General features: G+C 41.9%; 1 protein-coding gene across 1 annotated transcript in view; it reads right to left on the bottom strand.

The window, feature by feature from the left end:
* Positions 1–19,184, bottom strand: part of SNX25 (sorting nexin 25) — a 57,795-nt gene that overhangs the window by 35,852 nt on the left and 2,759 nt on the right. The window contains exons 2-5 of the mRNA XM_081020474.1: positions 12,151–12,235; positions 9,559–9,775; positions 3,879–4,051; positions 1,418–1,604 (exon numbers count right to left, since the gene is read on the bottom strand). Coding sequence (XP_080876600.1) covers positions 1,418–1,604; positions 3,879–4,051; positions 9,559–9,775; positions 12,151–12,235 — 662 coding nt within the window. The remainder of the gene's footprint in view (positions 1–1,417; positions 1,605–3,878; positions 4,052–9,558; positions 9,776–12,150; positions 12,236–19,184) is intronic.

The raw sequence follows: 19,184 nt of genomic DNA on the forward strand, positions 1-19,184 counted from the left end.
TGGTTTAATGTTTACACTGACATCTCTACAGTGGTACCTCGGGTTAAGAACTTAATTTGTTCTGGAGGTCCATTCTTAACCTGAAACTGTTCTTAACCTGGGGTACCACTTTAGCTAATGGGGCCTCCTGCTGCCACTGCGCCACTGCTGCGCGATTTCTGTTCTCATCCTGAAGCAAAGTTCTTAACCCGAGGTACTATTTCTGGGTTAGCGGAGTCTGTAACCTGAAGCGTCTGTAACCCGAGGTACCACTGTACTTCCAAAATTAAACATGCATCCCTCAGAACTTATTATCACCATAACGGATTATAACAGTTATAACTCTCAGCGCTGTCAGACTGCAACCGTTTTCAGAATATTTTTGTTGCCATGTATACAATAATTAAAGGATTAAAAATATTACTAAGACCAGAAATTGTATGTTTTCTAAATGCGTGGCTTACAGAAAGACTATAATCTTGCAATTGTGATTCCCGCCTCTCAGCTGAGTAGTTTAAGGAAGATGCCCCCCCCCCCCGGCTCATGCAAATCAGAGGAAGGGGGGGTTGATCAACTGAGGGGCATGGGAAGCTGCCCACCCCTCAGCTGATCAAGCTCCCATACTGCTCGAGCCAGTGCAATATGGGGATGAGTGATGTATCTCATCTGCTTCTGAAGAAGAAGCCGAGATACATTTCACACATCGTGATATATCAGCAAATTGCAGTATTTAGCTGCTGATGTATCACAGTGTTAAAATCCAGATATTGCCCAGCCCTAGATTATATATCTGAGCCTCCCTCTTGGTCTCCCAGAATACGCAGAGAAATGAAGTGGGTGGAGCAATGAGAGAAGACGATGGAGCCTTCGGCTGCTGGGGAAGGAATCAGGGGAGGAGCAGGGACCTTCAGTCCTCTCAAATGATTCATTGGGTCAAGACCTACTGGGAAGGGTTGTGGTGACCACTAGGACAGAGCTGTTTTGTTTCTTTCAATAAACAGTTAACTTCACTGACATTGAGTGCTTTATTGTTGACCTACGTCTGCCTCCAGCTCCTGTCAAGGGTGAAATGAAAAAAAACCCAACAATATGCACAGAGAAAGAAATAAGGCCATGCATGCAATCTGACTTCTGTGAGCAGCCTCAGGAACTCTATAAGACATCTGGATTGGCCATGCCTGGTATAAATCCTATGGGTGTGGCCTATTCCTGTGAGTTCAATAAAGCAAAAACACCTGCCTCCAGAAACACTGGGCTGGAGAATACACACTTTGGATATGGGTCACAGTATAGCTATTCATGGCCTCAATTACCTGCATGCCATAAATACTAACTAGAACATGCCTGCTCTCTCTCTGATACAGACTTTGCCCCCAATTCAATGAATGCCAATGGACCTATTTTGTGTCGAGTTTCCTATAAACAAACATGGCATTACCTTAGTTGTTTGAGGAACTCAACATCCGAGTTGCTGTTAATAAGCTTGATGAACTCTTCGTAAGAAGGAGCATATGTGTAGGCTCTTTTGTGATGCTCATTCACCTGTTCCCGGTACTCCATCTGGACAAGCAACATTTGGTTGATGTAGTTGGGATCACTCAGGAGCTCTACCATGGGTTTCAGTACTGAAGTTTTAAAAAAGAAGAACGGGGCACACATGTAATGCTGCAGACATCTTCATCGAGGGAAAAAAACCCCTGTACATTTTGCACTAAATAATATTAGCCTGAATTTATAGATACAAATGAACCGCTTCTAAATGCTGGTGTTACGTTTATTTCAAAAATTCTTAACAGCTTGATCTTATTTACCTGGACACAAATCCCAGTGCCCAGTGGGAAAACTGTTCCTAAGAAGTGTGCATCCCATTGTAGCCTTAAAGAACGTTTCCTAAAAATAGCTGGAGGTGACACACAACCTTAGAAGTTTGTAATCACAGGAGTTTGGAAATTCAGTCTGTTAAAATACTGTAGTTTCATGCCTGTGAAGTTATTTCCTAGAACCCTGAAAAGAATTAGGAGAGCAAGCTTTAAATCTTTAATTCAATCCATTATAGCTGTAGTTGACTGATGGGTAAGGGCAAATTTTAGATCAGAAGAGCTGCAAATTAAGAGAAAACTTGTTTGTGGGGCCTGATCCAATGTGGGTCACAACAGGAGCACTACCACCATGCAAATATATGGTAAAATATTAAGAAATAAGTTCCCAAATGCAAGCTTGTGTTAAAAGTAGAGTCTAGATCTGAAAAGTTTAGATAGCTGCCATAGACAATATTGGCCAAAATGAACCAATGGTATAAGACAGCTTCCTTTGTTCCTATGAGTAAAAGAATGAAAACAAAAATATAAAAATGTGCGTCTTTTTCAAAGAATTAATGGTGGTTTTTATTTATTGTTGTAAATCACGTAAATTTGTTTAATGTCTCAAAGAGACAGTTATACTGAGGTTTCAGTAATATACTGAATATACAGTGGTAGCTCTAGTTACGAACTTAATTCGTTCCGGAGGTCCGTTCTTAACGTGAAACTGTTCTTAACTAGAGGCGTGCTTTCGCTAATGGGGCCTCTTGCTGCCGCTGCACCACTGGCACACGATTTCTGTATTCATCCCGGGGCAAAGTTCTCAGCTCGAGGTAACTTTTCCAGGTTAGCGGAGTTTGTAACCTGAAGCGTTTGTAACCTGAGGCGTTTGTAACTTGAGGTACCACTGTACCATGTTTTTATATATGCTGGAAGCCACCCAGAGTGGCTGGGGCAACCCAGTCAGATGGGCGGGGTACAAATAATAAATTATTATTATTTTACAAATATAACCATTGAAAGGGTAGGTGATTAACCAACTAATCAGGGTTGGTTACCTGATTAGGGTAAGCTGACAGCCCTACTTAAAATGAAGTCACCTTTATTTCCCAATGAAATAACAGACATTTCCATTTACGAGTTCCAGAAAAAATGCCATATTAGATTGTAGCAGCAAAAAGCCTGCGACGCCCTGGAGACTGACAAGTTTATTGTGGTACGGGCCTTTGTATGCAACATCCATCTCATGCACCTGATGAGTCAGGCTGCCTTCAGTCTAATTGTATGCCTGCCCTCATTTCATGAAAGCCTTCACTCTGGTACACATCAAGAAAAACGTGCAGATTTTTCAGTGGCTCAAATCTGTAGATCCAAAGAGAGATCTCCTGGGCTCCTCTAAAAAGCTATCAGAACAAGCAAGGTGCAATAAAGTCAATGCATGCACAGGAAGGGTTGCCAAAGCGGCTCCCACAGGTTCTACTCCCCTCACTAAAATCAGGCTTCAAAAAAACATCCCATTGTAGCCAAGGGGGTTGTGATGCTTGCCAAGTCGCAGTACAGCTGTACCTAGGCTCCCACACGCCTTGGAGGTCAAATCATCTGGCTCCTGAACGATCGAAAACCGGAATTGAGTGTTCCGGTTTTCGAACGTTCTTTCGGAAGCTGAACGTCCGAAGGGGCTTCCGCGGCTTCCGATTGGCTGCAGGAGTTTCCTGCAGCCAATCAGAAGCTGTGCTTTGGTTTCCGAACGTTTCGGAAGTCGAATGGACTTCCAGAACAGATTCCGTTTGACTTCTGAGGTACGACTGTATCTCCATGGTGCCCACAACAGTTGCTGCAATTTGCAAATGTGCCCACAGGCTCCAAAAGACCAATAACCTTTGTTGAGGAAATTTTAATCTGTTTCAACTATTTTAACTTTTGTATGTTTTGAGATACGGCTGTGAATTTTTCTTGATTTTCTTGCTTTGTGTGTTTTTTTGTGAACTGCTTTGAGGTTTCTTAAGACTCAAGCGGTGTATAAATTTTATGAAATAAATAAATAAATGTGCAGGCTGATTTTCTAATCGTGAGCAAACACTTGACCTGACCTATAATTACCTTTTGATGCAAGTATTTCTGCAAGGACTATGCGCAAGCTCAGCGACCGGGCATCCTTTGAGGGCAGAAGACAATACACCAAAATTTGAGAACATGCTTGCAGGAATCTTGCTTCTTCATCAGAGTTCCTCAAACACGGATGCAATAAAAATGGCCGTGGCTGCTCTTCCAGTCTAAAGAGGAGCAGCAGAAAGTTAATCATCCTCTAGTCATCACTGCTTGAAGATTCCCGATCCATAAAAGAAGAAAGCCAGCTACCTATAAAAAACACTGCCTTTGTTGAATGTTACATGCAATGTATTTTTTTATTTATTTACAGTATGAGTTAGTTATACATTTCCCCACAGCAAGCCCCTCCCTTCTTCCTTATTCGTTATAGAAAGAAAGGGAAAACAGCAATTTAAATCACTTGGGCTTTGCAATGTTAATAAAGTTATGAACATTTCTGAATTTCTTAAATACACACACACACACACACACACACAACTGTAGTTTCACAACACTATGCCATGGTGAGGTTTAGTAGTTTGTGGGGACAAGGTTTATGGGGACAAGCATCAGATCTCACATCCCTGTGTTCCCTCCTCTAACATGTCTGTGGAGGAATTTGAAAGGCTTCACTTCAGCTTTATGCAATCTATTGCTTTGAATAAACCAGATAAACTTTAAAAAGCTCAATGAATTGGTTCAAACAAACATATGCAAATGTATTTTTCAACAGCTCCAATGTCTATTTTACAGAATTTCCATACAAAGCATTTATCACAGATTTTCAATTTGGTCCATCTTGTTATTGAAAAGCCATCAGCTTGTGAGGGAGCTTGCAATTGTCAGTTTGAGGCCTGCTTTGCAAATGCCGTATAAAAAGGCCCAGACCAGGGCTTCATTTCCATTTCCAATCAGCCAGTAAAATACTTCCAGCGTATGCTTGCATAAGAGGGCAAGTATGCAAACATGTACTGGATAAGTTTATCTTAGCAGGTGTTTCAAAATCCTTGACGCAGCTCTTGCAATAAAATGCATGCAAGAAAGTATTCCATAAAGCTCTAGCATTTTCAGGCAGCAGGTGATGAGTAAAAGGAGAGATTACCAGGCACAAAGTACAGCATTCACAACAAAGACAGAACAAAATCAAACATCACCTAAAATAAAAATCATTTACAGTTCATGAAACACACCAGCCCAGTTGAGATGCAACACCAAACCATGGTTTAAATCCAGTTTATTGGGAAAAGCAGACCTAAGTCCTGGGTTCACACACTTCCCCTCTGTCTCAGTCTTTGATGCGTGAAGGGAGGAAGTTCCAAGTTTCTATTTGCAGTTCAAAACAACCCGCAGTCCTTATTCAAAGGAAAGCTATAGTTTGTGCAAACCACAGTTAGATCAAACTGTAGGGTAAAAGACATTGAATTATACATTCAGTTTCCTTTCCCCTAAATAAACCCTGATAGTTAAAGAAAGCTGTCCGTTCCTCTGAGCCCACCCACCCACAGTTGTTTTCATAGCAAAAAGAAAGTGAGACCATGTAACTTCCCAATCACTGGGACAATCAGTAGGGTAGGAACTGAGCTTAGGAAAAGCCCCTGGCAAATTATTCAGAGCTGGCTAAGCATTCTCAATCAACCAAGGCATTCAAGCCAGTCTCTGGAGGAACAATCCTGGGCCAAGGAGAAGTAAGAAGCAGGCTACTTGTCCCTCATCCTGCAAATTGCTCTGACTTTGCACATTACACTCCATTGTCAAAAATATCTTTCCTGAATGGACAAGGACAGCCTTGCAACCTCGGGCCACCATGGCTTGGAAAGAAGGATGGTGAGGCCATTTTGATACCTTTGTCCAGTTTTGCAAAGGAAATGGGTCTCTTACCATTGGCTGAGACAAGCATGCTGAGAGTGGCATTTTAAAAGGCATTATACACCAAAAATCTGTTTAGAAAGTAGGGTAATTTATCACGGTGTGCAAGTGAGAGTCTTTTGCAAGGAAACCTGAGACCACATTCATGTTAGCCTCCTATTAACTCTAATTGCAACTTTAAAAAAATAAAAATAAATCCTGAAACCATTCTGGTTCTTCATCATCTTGACAGTGTAAAGGGGCTCCCCAACAGGCAGGAGATAAATCTGAAAGATGTTTACGCAGCAGTAAATCTAAAAAGACATTTTTCACAGGACTGTACTGTATATCTATCTACCAGGGCTTCCACACAAGTCTGCAGCAAGCTGCTAAGTAATTCACAAGGGAGCAGAAGTGGCTGTACATCTCTTTATCTGCATTGCCTCAGCTTCTTAAGAAATTGGCAGAATTAAATCAAGTTTGATCTGCTAGAACCCTTTTCCGGGGGGAAAAGGTATAATTTAGGGCACTAGCAAGAAAACACAAATCCTATAGATATGGATGTTCCCCTTTTGTTTCATTTGCTAAGAGAAAGACCATCTAGCTACCAAGTCAGATATTTCAACTTTTATTTCTTAATTGCTTTAATATTTCCGGCTGGCCTTGAGACTGCTATTTGCAAAGAAAAACCCTCTCATGTTTCCCATGTCTACCACATGCATTAAAATGACTACTGGAAAAGCTATTAACGGAAGAGGAGAAAGAAAAGCAGCAGTAGTTTTACCTATCCTTCAACCTAGTTTGCAAGGCATGTTTGTTCTCTGCATTTTCCTGCAGTACTTTACCAGGCTATCAACGACAAGTTAGCAATTTGCAAGTGATCCCTCCTGAGAGTGTAAGCAAGAGCAAAGAGTGTGCCCAAGTCACATAAGCTATAATGAATGTGCAACTGGAACAAACTCATGTCTTGATTCATTACCTGAGCCTGTCAGAAAGTTAAAGTTAATTCAACAAAGTGAGTGGCAAGTGTTAGGTTCTCACAGGTAAAACCGGGAACCATGGCAGGCAGAATCAGACTGGCAAACCAGATGTTCCCCACCACTGCACTAAAAGTTTGCATGGATTTTAAAACACAGTGAAATCCTGTTAAGTCTCCATGTTTCAATTCCCAACTGGGCATTCAATTGTAAATATCTAAAAGAAAGCATATGTAATATTACTGTGCTATACTGGTATCCCAGCAAGAAAGCTTATAGCAGCTGTCCCATTTTTAAACACAGAACATCCATAAGAAGTAGGTTATGCAAAAGAAACATCTAGTGCCTACTTTGGCGACGTTTTTATTTGCGCATGCTATAGTTTTAGTCCTGCTGATCCTTTTTACCTGGCTTTTAAGATCCTGCTGCCTTTTAATAACTGTATTTTTTATTATTCAGTTTTGTTTTATTTATATTTTAATTGGGTTTTTAAATTTGCATTTTCCTCTTATGTGAAGCACTCTGGGAATTCATACTGAAGGCTGGAATAAAAATAGGTCAAGGAGCTTTCTTTCTCTGCTAGAGAAAGCCACATAGCAACCTGGTTCTTAATCTATTGCATCAAGAGCATCTCCAAGATAAACAAACAAACTGGCCAGCAAGGTCATGCAGTGAGCTTCAATGCCACATGGAGATCTGCCGCATCCCAAGGACTCACATATACCAACTACACAGCTATTAACTGGCCACATTCAATGTGCAACAGGTGGGGGGGGAATACACAGTTGTGTTTCAAAGAATGTAGTTCAAGAGATTCCAAGCAGTCGCCTAGCTAGCCCGTGGGTCCACCCACACAAATATACTTTAATTTGAGTTGTGTTGGTTTTTTTTAAGATGCTCCTGCTGCATCCTTGTTTGTTGTGGTTTCTGTTAATCACCTTTGCCAACTAGGCACTGCCAATGACAAGACCAACCATAAAAATGGAACTACAAGAACAAAGAGGAAATTCCCTTTTCAAGAACATCAGCTTTCACAATATACTTCACATGCCTATGTAGTGAACACACCCAGGTCAAAGGGATTCAGTTCCTAGTACAAGAGAAGTGGACAACAAATATACAACTGCAATCCATGTCTGATAACACATCAGTGGCATTATTCTCTCTTTAAATAAATAAATGCATACATACATACATACTGTCAGAGCTGCTTCCAGATGCTAGCTCACAGAGGATCACGCTAGCCAGCGATCATTAAATAAAAGTCTTTATTGAGTTACAGTTTCCATTCTCAATCTGCTGCGTGCAACTCTACGTCTCATGGTTAGATCGGCGAAGCTCCGTCTGAGTCTCCGCCCCTTGTACACCAACTTAATATCCTAGCCCTGCTCCACCTTTTCCGCCTGACTGTTCTTCTCTGGGTCCCTCTGCCCCCCGGGGTCTCTTCCTTCCGGGATTCTTCTGACGCCGACCCCCCGGACCCTCCTGTCTCCTTGCGCCGGGCTTTAGGACCTGGCTCCCTTTCCGGGCTGCCTACTGCGCCACCTTCCTGTGCATTTGAACTTGGCGCGCGCGCCAAACCTTCCACCTTCCGTCTGACCGTTTCTTCGCTCCCCGATGGAGGTGTGGCCACTCCTGACTCGTGCCCTCCCCCCTGTTGTGAGCTGCCAGCGCTTGATCCCTGGCGCCCTTCTTCTTCCCTGCTCTCTGGCGGTGACGCTGGTCCCGATTTCCAACTGCTCCCCTCTGAGTCCCCTCTGGCTCTATCTTCCTGGGGTGTCCCCCTAGGCTCCCCCCTTGCCCTGGCCACTGGTGCTCCTTTCTGTGAATCTTCTGATTCACTGGAAAGACTCGGAGATCTCGGGTCGTCGTCATCACTCATCTTTTCTTCTGCCTCCTCCCCCTCGCTCTCTGTTTCCTCCCTTGCCCTTGCCTCTGCTCCTGAACCCCTGACACATACTCTTGCCAAGTTTTGCTTTCTGGCAACCTCCATAGCCCATCTTTAACTGAGATCAAAAAGGTCTTAAATGACCCCACCCCAAATGCTTAATAATAATAATAATTTATTAGGTATATCCCACCCATCTGGCCGGGTCTCCCCAGCCACTCTGGGTGGCTCCCAACAGAATAATTGGCGAAGTTTATCATTTTTAATACAGGACAGATAACATTTATGAGTTTGGCCACAATTCTAACCTTGATGGGAACAATGCCTTGCCATGCACACGGCATAGAAGGTAAACCTGTAACATATGCACCAAAACAATAGAAGTTCATTATACATTTAGGTAGGAAAAGGAGGGTCCATATGCCTGCCAGAAAAGTAGGATCAGGCCTACACTTCCCATTGCCTTTCTGCTACTGACCAGGGCCTGTTCAGCTCAGTAGACTAGACGCAGGTCAACCACAATGTATGAGGGAGCAAGCGGCATATATAGTCTCCGAGAGGTTTGACGTGTATTGTGACATACATGCCAAAAAAGTTAGTTATCATTGCTGTTTATCGTTGTTTCTGTTGGTGTTGCCTCAAAGGAGGCTTCACTATTCTTCTTCATCATCATCATCATCATCATTTGTATTTATAGCCCATCTTTTTCTCTAAGCAGCTCAAAGTGGCTCCCTCTCCTTGTTTAATCTCCACAACAACCTTGTGAGGAAGGTTAGGCTGAGAGGCAGTGACCGGCCCAAGGCCCCCCAGTGAGCTTCACGGCCGAGTGGGGTTTGAACCCTTGTATCCCAGGTCCTGGTCCAGCACTTTAACCACTACACCACACGGGGTCTCTCAATACAGTTCAAACACAAGCAAAAGGGGAAGGGGAGAATAGCTAAACTAAAATGGAATCAGGGTGTTGTGGGGAATATGTTTTTACCTGGAACTGGCTGCTTTAAGGTCACAAAAGTGGGTTAACAAAGCTTTCACTACATCGCTGCAGACGACTTTAACTACATCAATGTGACTGAGCCTCTGTCGCAGCTGCTTGGCAACTTCCCAGAAGTCTTCGGATAGCAGGTGGTACAGCTGTCCCTCGTCTCTGCTGAGGTGACCATACCAAGATAAAATGTAATCTCTGTAGCTGTAGTCAAACACTGAAACCAAAGCAACACCAAAGATGAAGCAGAATTCAGTCAGGAGCCTTGGGGAAGTGGGGTGGGGGGGAGTACTGTTATGAACAATTGGTGCTTGAAAACATTGGCTGCTTGCACCTTCAGTGTATTGCATTCTTCCACCTTTCAAAAAATAAGAAAGGGATGATATAAGAAAAAACGGCCTTGGAAAAAGCTTGCTGGAGGTTCACAGAGTAAGACTGCAACTGCCATTTGTCAGTCATCTTACTAGAAATCCTAAGTAGCTGCCTATAACTGTAAGTAAAAATAAAATACGGTAATTTCCCACAGATTGAGTAATTTAATTAAGTACAACTGGTAAAACACACTGTGTCACATGAAAACTAAGCTTTATTTTATGAAACTATTAACTACCCAGCTCTATCATACCTTTTTGGTCCGGCATGCCTAACCGCTTTATAGTCACATGTAGGTAGAAACATCTTACTGAGTTACAGTAAAAAGCCTCATGCTGCTCACTAAGACAGCTGGGTTGGTTCACCTCCCACTTTTTTACATCTGTTACTTCCACTTTCACAGGAATGACAGTTTGCAGATTTAGATGCAGCAGCAAATTAACAGACTTTGCCAGAGCAGTTACCTGATTAAGAAGAGCATGTGAAGAGGGGACAAGAGGCCACACAAGTGCAACGCTTGTTCATGTAACAAACCTTATATAACATTAGAGGTGACTGAACCCACTATCAACTGTGGATGGGCATGCAATACAAAGTGTTGACTGGTTTTGGTTCCAATGTAAATCCATGCGCTTCTACCCACAGCTCCTTAGCACCGAGCCTCCTATCTCTGGTCACTAGATCTCAACCCAATGCATGAAATTTTCTGCTAATAGCAACCACACCAATCACCAACATTGCATGGCTGACTCTTCCTGCCTCCACAATTAGAATGCTCATGGTTAAGCCCATGCAATGCTACTCCCTACACTGCAACACAGCCTTTGCAATTCAGCATTCATTAACAGACAGAAGATCTCTAAGAGACAACAGAAAATACTGTCCTTTATCTGCTGGCAATTCAACCTAAGCCTTGTCTTCACTCTTTTTAATTAAATTATTTGGATACTGCCTTTAAAATATCATTCCTAGGCTGCACAATACATTTTATAAAACAGAGACACACTTGGGATATATCAGCATCGTATATTCTTTTGATGACAGGTTCCTGAGTTTTAAAAGCCAGCTATTACAGACTTTGTTTGATTGAATCACATCTCTTACCCGCAGTGTTTGTCCTAACTGCCTGCCTACTCCAAGAAGAAACCAATGCAAGAGAAGTGGATCTTTGATCATTTTCAAGGCCAGCAGCACGATTCTCCAATACTGAATAGGTGATAATTTTAAAAAGGAAAAAAAGGAGGGGGGAAATAGACCACCTTGGCTGTGAGTCCTAGAAGACCTGCTCCTTGTCTTGCAGGACTTTTCCGCCTGGCCTGGGAGGGCAGGGCTCACTTCAACAACAAAAACTGAGGCTACTGGACAGACTCCTTGTTTGAGGTTTTTTGTTGATGTTGATTTTTTTGTATCTTTATTTTAGAACTTCTTACAATTTATTTATTGGAAATTTATTGGAAATTGTTCATTTTGGTTGTGTATTTTTTAATGTTTTCTTTATTGTTTATGACTACTTTTGTTATGTTGCAGTTCTGTATTTTTTCACATTGTAAGGCACCTTGAGCAAGATTTGAACTGTGGTAAGGTATGTATGTATGTATGTATGTATGTATGTAATCAGTGCTATTTTTCTAGCAAAAGAGGTGTCAGAGCTCACCATGAACTTCTCCCTCGTTCTCTTAGAATAGCAATAGCATCCACCTGAGACATGCAGGAGCTGAACTCCGGTGAGCTTTGGCTGGAAAAAAGCCCTGCATGTAATATAAACCTCCAAATGCAGAAAGGAAGGAGCCAGGTGTGCTCACTATGAAGACTACTGTTCTTGTTTATTTGAGTTGTCATATTCTGCCTTGTCCAAAGGAGCTTCAATTTGTTAGCCAGAGTCCAGTCTGTTGTGTGTTTCCAACTGCAGTCCCCCGTGCCACCTCCAACTCTATTCCAGAGGATCCCCTGATCTTTCACAGCTGAAAGGGAGAGCTGAGACCCAAGAGCACTCTATTCTGTTAGGGGAACTCCACTCATGGATCCAACCAACCATACATCTACTTTAGACAATGAAAGCACAGTTACTGACATTCAGATTCCATGCTACTAGTTGTGCAACCTGAATGTATTCCAAAGTACTGTGGGTGGGTGTGAGGGAGGTTCTCAAATTTCTATTTTACAAAATCCCATGGTGTGAAATATTTTTTCATCAAATAACTGATTATCTTTGAGTCCTACCTTCTTTCAGAGCTTTATCCATGTTATGAGAAATCATCAGTCTCCTTGACTGGACAGATTCATGTGCGTTTCCAGATAAAAGAGTCTGAAAGAAAGCAAACATGCACACACCTAAGACATGGATGAATGCAGTATTTAAACAATGACATTTGATTGTTAAATCCAGCAAAGCACACACTACGTTCAAGACATCTAGCCCAGCCTTACGAACTAACAGTCGTTTAAAAAGTAAATTTCTTTCCAAATCTGGAGTTTGCCAAACCTCCGAGCCAGTCTCCCGACTCCAAAAGTTGCTCAGTTTTTTAAATGACCAATTTGAAGGGAGAAAATTAAGTTATCATTTGCAAATAAAGACACGTAAACTAATAAGGGAAGAGAACCATTCATCTTCTAGAAATGTCAACCCACAGCAGATTTGATGGCCACAGTATGCAAGATAAGAATACAACCATATATATGAAGTCACAAGGAGTCAACATTTGGTGCCAACATGAAAGGGGGGCGAACATGATCGGAATCAACACCTCACCTAGGAGGACTTCTTATACAGCTGAATGTGTCCAATAAATGTGCATCTCCACAGATAAAACCATCTCCCTCAAAGCTTCTCCATCTCCAATGACTCTAAAAGCAACACTATGCAAAAAGCGTGATTCAGTTGTTCACCCAAGTTAGCACCAGTATTGTCTTTGAAGTGCAAGATGACCAGCAACATCTTTAATCACAATAACCCTCAGAATAGGTATTTACAGCTTCGTTTAGATGGTGTGAGGCAAGCCACCATGTCATAAATCACATTACATACACATACAAAAATGCAACATATATAGTATAAAAAAATTCATCGGTCAAAATATTACAGATACTAAAAGCACTGCTCCCATCCTACCCTGTTTCCTGGAACACTACTAGAGGTGATGTAATATGTGAAATCTGTGACCAGGATCTCCCTTTTCATTTTGTTTATAAAAGTAGAAGCTTGGGGAAAGCCTCAAATTGGACTGGGACCACTGTCGTGGGGAAGGGGAGGAGTGAGTGTCATATATGGTAGCAGGTATAGGGCAGGGCTTGGCCAAAATGCCCTAGTGAGCCAAATGGGGAGTCTTGGCAGGTCAAATTTGGCCCATGGGCTGGAGGTTTCCCACCTCTGTGCAACATGGAATGTAAGTGCTCTACATGGAAAGTATGGTCTCTCATTTCATGGGCATGCTGTACACTTCTAACTGTATACTCAGCGTGCTTTCTTCTTATGTACACTTCTGAATCACACTCAAGGGTTATGAACATATGAAACCACTTTATACTCTCATGCCATTGGCCCATCTACCCCCATACTGTCTAGTCTAGTCCAACTGGCAGTAGCTCTCCAAAGGCTCTTAAAACCAAAACATTAAACGCCACAATATAAAAAAAGCAATTACGAAAAGCAGCAGAAATAAACACACACAGCATAGCATACAAGAGGGGTTTTACTAAGAGCATTTGCTTGGCTTTGAAATGCCAAGCAAAGCACCATTCCACTAAGTAGGGAAGGTCCTTTCTCCTGCAGCCACCTGCCATGACACAAATGTAAAGGGGCACTCAAAGAAGGGCCTCATATGCTACAGTGCTAACCCCACTTTCCTAAGTCCCATTGAATACAATAGGACTTACTTCCAGGATGACATGGTTGATCTGTACTGTTATTGTATAGCAGGTATGTGTGGAAACGAACAGTTCTACTGGCTTAAAAAAAGGTCTAAACTAGGTCAACAAAGGAGCTACGGCCCTCTCCGCAAAGCGTTCTCAGATATTCAGTTCAAGCAACCAAACACAGTTCTGTACATGTTTATCTCTCCCTCTTGGTTATCTTCAGTCAATGAAAAGAAACAGAAAAACCAGCACCACCAACAAGCCCATCAACTATTTCTAGGAAATTATGAGGAGGAACAAAAACAGGCATAGCGCCAGGAACATAAAAATAATGGACTGTCCACAAAAGAAACATCTTATTTCACTCTAGGGCCCAAATGAAAAACTCAGGTTGTGAAGGAGCAATACTAGATGAGTCACACATGCTTAATGTTAAATATTGAGACAATTAATATTCCTCAGTGGATCCTGCCCTCTCACTCTGGGTGTCAATTAATGCCAGATTTAAGTTTTGTAATGAAGAGTTGCTGCTTCTAATAACATTTCGGTATTAGCTCTCTGGCCTGCTTTGGATAATGTTCCTCTCGGCCAAATAAGTGGACATATAAACAAACCTTTTGTCTGTGCACACAGCCCTTCTGTTGTAGAAGCAATCAATCCAATAAGACTCTAACTAGCATTTCCCATTTTGTACAAACTTGAAAACTACAGATTACTAGTTTTCAAAGAAGCCAGGATGTAAAGCCAACTTCAACTATGGTTAAAGGCTTCTATGTTTGATTACTAATGCTACAAAGGAAGGACTGAAGGGGGCATATATGTGGGCAAAGGTTTGTTCCTATCCAGGGCTTTTTTTCCAGTCAGAGCTCACAGGAGCTCAGCTCCAGAACCCCTCAGGTGGGTGCCATTGCCATTCTAAGAGAGAAACAGAGAAAATTCTGGCACCTCTTTTTCTAGAAAAATAGCACTGCTCCTATCTCAGCTTATTAAACTGAAATATATGGCCTATTATCAGATTCACATACACAGGAAGGCCACTTTTGTGTTGCTTTAAGTACACATGTCTTAACTGCTTCCTAATCATTATTATAAAATGTATTATTATGATTATTAATTAAATTTGCATACCACCCTTTCCCCAAAGGCAGTCCTGTTGCTCTGTCCCAGCTCCTGCCAACATAGCTGTTCGAAAGCATGCCAGTGCAAGTAGATACATAGGTACTGCTGTGGCGGGAAGGTAAACAACATTTCTGTGTGCTCTGGTTTCTGTCACAATGTCCTGTTGTGCCAGAAGCGGTATAGTAATGCTGGCCGCATGACCAAGAAAGCTGTCTGTGGACAAACACCGGCTCCCTCAGCCTGAAAGTGAGATGAGCACTACACCCCATAGTCGCCTTTGACTGGACATAATCGTCCAGGGCTCCTTTACCATTTTCTTTTACCTCACAACATAAACATAAAATGTAGAGTACACATATCTTTTATTTGGACCGGGATCTAAAAAGCTAATGTAGGGATATTTTATGCTACTTTAGGGATACTCAAGAGATTTCTGTTGTTTTTAACTCCCTCAGACCACCCTCTTCCAAATGCTGTATTACATACTGTTCTAGAAAGTCCCCTCATTCAAAAGTGATTTACTATGATCACACGGAGTTGGATGTTCGGATCAAATGAGCCCACAGCATCTGGCAATTAGTTACACAATTATCTGAATCTCAGGCTTGAATGACAAGTAAGCTAATATTGGGTAACTTCCCCCTGAACCAAATAGCGGAGAAGCCAGGGTGTGCGTGGGTGTTACTTATTAGAATGAATGAACTCTGAATCCTTAAATAACATTTTTTAAAAAAAAAAATCATGTCAAGAAATACCTCACTAGAAAGAGCACAGGCTTGCTGGGAAAGGATTTAAGCAATACAAAGCAAATCTTATCGCATGCAACTGCTTCTCACTGACCTACAAGAATGCTCTATTTAAAATGTGTTTACAGCAACAGAACTGACACCAATACTGAAAAAATAGGAACAAAAGCAGGGGGCAGTGGGGAATCTCAAGCCTGAAGGTCAAATACTTCCCAGCTCTCAGGGCTCTCTCAAGGCCATAACTTTTCTCAGACTCTGTTGTCTATCCTGAAGTGCTTTTGCCTGGCTGAAATGTATAACAGAACTGTGGCAATGCCTCTTGCCTGTCTGGATAGAAAGATGTGTTTATGTGGCTGCATCCACCACTAGTATGCAATATTGCTCATGAAGGAATGTGTTTCTTTGGCTGAATAATGTTCATCCCCAACAAGCTAGAGTGAAGTTCTGACTACAAATACTTCTGTTACATTTTATGGATAATATTTATCTACTTGCAATATTTATATCTCACCCAGAACAAGATTCTCTAGGCTGCCTATGGTAGCAATAAATAAATAAAAATTACAATACAATTAACCATAAAAACAAAATATAGTACCATGCAGATAATAATTTCCAGTCTACAAAACACCCACAATTTGAAATGTTATTAAAATGTCTACAAATCAATCATTACATATGCATGCCCGCACACACACACACACACAGCAGATTAATTACCCCTTCATACTTTACCCATTTGTGCTGTCAATAGTTAAAGAGTAGCATACAGGTAGATTTTTCCATTGTCACTATATTTTTACAATCTGAAACTGAAGTTCCAAAGCAGGTCCTGACCAGAGTATCAAGCATCCACCATGAGGAAACTAAGAAAATCCAGGTCTGGTCAATGCCTGGAACAGAGACCTGTTGTGGGAACCGTAGAGTTCCAGGATGTAAGAAAAATGGAAGAAACAACCGTAAGAAAAGAAAAGAAACAAAAACCAATATTGATCTGGTTGCCTGTAACAAATAAGAATCAGAACCAGGCAGATCATATTGTATAGAGGTTATTTCCACTCCACACACATCCAGAGTGGAGTCCCCTTGATCTTAGCCAAAAGGCCAAGAAGTGATGCGGAGTCCCTAAGATGGTTGGATGGTGCCTTGAATGCCTCCTTCTGGCAACTCTTGGTGCCAAACAAATTGCTCTCCTTTCCTTTGGACCACATGTGAGGCCGGAGGGGGGGGGTGTCTTGTCATCTGGGCAGCCCAGGATAGGGTTGCCATATTTTGAAGAGCAAAAAAGATGATGCTAAGCAAATACAGTGGATGCTCGGGTTGCGAACGTGATCCGTGCGGGATGCACGTTTGCAACCCGCAGCGTTCGCAACCTGCAGCGGCGCCTGCGCAAAGTGCAACTTAGCACTTCTGCGCGTGCGCGACCGCCGAAACCCGGAAGTAAACCGTTCTACTACTTCCGGGTTTCAGCAATCCGCAACCCAAAAAAACGCAACCTGAAGTGTCTACAACCTGAGGTATGACTGTAAATGCGATTTGTCCCAAATTTTACCCCTGAAAAAGAGGACGTGTCCAGGAAAAAGAGGGCACATGGCAACCCTAGCAGGACCTCCATGCAAACTGCCCAGGCTTGTGCTACAGGAATATCACTTCAGTGATTTCACCCCCGGACCCGGAAGCACACTCCATTGTCTCTCGAGATAGATGGATGCCAAGAACAAATATGGATTTTGGAATTTCTCTTAAACACCGAGCATTACCAACAAGTAAAATACCCTACTCTAAGCAGCTTCTGTAAAATGTTATCCATTTTCAGGTAACCTACTTCAGCATGCCACCAATGAAGAGCAAGCAAGCAAGCAAACAAACAAACAAAGCAGAACAGGAAAGAAAAGAAACTAAGTGCTGCAATTATAGAGCCTTGGTCTGAGGGACTTTGTGATTTCCTTAGGATTTTCAACACTAGCTGTGTTTGAGAGCCACTCCTTGCCCTGACTTCCTCAAATAGCAAAAAGGAAGGTTGCTCTCTCTTTCCCAGTCAGGAAACCAACCTTGCGCGTTTTGCTAGCTACCAGATTGGCCTTTAACAAAATATCTGAAAATAAATGGGATATTGTTAAGGCCACCTATAAAACTGCGCCGTAAATGTGTTGTCGTTTAAAAAACCCACCAACGAAAGCATACCTGCCTGTGTCAGATAAAGCTGAACAGACAGAAAGGTAAAGGAAAGGGGGAAGGATGCTTGAAAAGACTAGAGGTGCATATAAAAGAGTGCAACCATAAAGGAGAAAAGCAGCATTTATAAGGGAAGCTCCACCCCTCAAAAAATGACAGCTAGCAGAGGCACATAAAAAGTGAAAGGACTGTGAAGGATTTAATTCTACTGCCTACAAATGCAAGAGAATTTGAAATTGCAAGGTTACGTTTCCGCAAGTAATCAAGGGGCTGCTCTCATCTAAGAATGTTATCTAGAGACAGAATCCAAGCAACAAGGACAAGGAGTACCCACTCTTGAAAACTGGAAGGCAAAAGATAGCTGTTATCAATAAACTACACATTAGGTCATACTTCAGAATGAAACCGATTCTAGTGCTAAAGGCCAATTAGCAGTCTAAGTATACAAACCACTAAGGATCCAAAAGTTTATTATATTCTATGACTATTACTTCACAAAGCCAAACAATAGTATATCCAATTAGCTCTTGCAAAAAGACAAGCAGATTAAAAAGTGTTTTATGGGTCAGTAACTTCACCGGACTTTTTTTTGCACTACCCTTCCTACATAGCTAGGACTTGGACTGGAGTAATTTCATGGGGATTTTTTAAGTGTATTTCCAGTTAAGCTACATTAGCAGATAAAGAACTAGCAGTTTGGTCTGTAATGATCCAGGGAGTAACAGCAGCTACCTGTGGATCAGCCCTCACATCCCATGCGGCATGCTTTTGGTGGCACCTTCTCTATTTTTACAACGGTAAAACAAACAGCCTGCCATTTATTCCACCCTTGCTAAACAAGCAAGTATCTTAAAGCCAAATAAAATAGTCCTGATCTTTAGTGGTTTGCGAGTGACGAGCCAAATCAATTCAAGTCTTGCAGCACAACAAAATCCATTGAGTTTGGAGGCCGACACCATTAGTGGGTGGTTTAATAAATTGCCCAGATTAACAATAAGACAGCTCTCATTCAAAGAAGTTCCCAATTAAAACTGCAGGCTAAGGCAGGTTCTACTGCAGAAGTTTTCCAATTACACACACACACACAGTATAGATATACACCTGGAAATCCCATTAATGGGGGAGATAAATCCAACTATACGCCTAGTTCCAATGCCAACAATGCAAAATAATTTTGTCTGATATGCAAGGCAGATGATATAATCAGTAGGTTTCAAATCAGTGTGCATTACTACTATGCTTATCATGTCCAGAATTTTGCTGTGATTATAGTAGCTGGCTTGTGGTTGCCAACAAATCTATTGACCCAAATCATAGACACATAAAATTCAAGGCATCGTCTGTCCAATTACAGAATAAGGA

The sequence above is a fragment of the Podarcis pityusensis genome (genome assembly GCF_964106645.2).
Source record: "Podarcis pityusensis genome assembly, chromosome: 9".
Classification (NCBI taxonomy): domain Eukaryota; kingdom Metazoa; phylum Chordata; class Lepidosauria; order Squamata; family Lacertidae; genus Podarcis; species Podarcis pityusensis.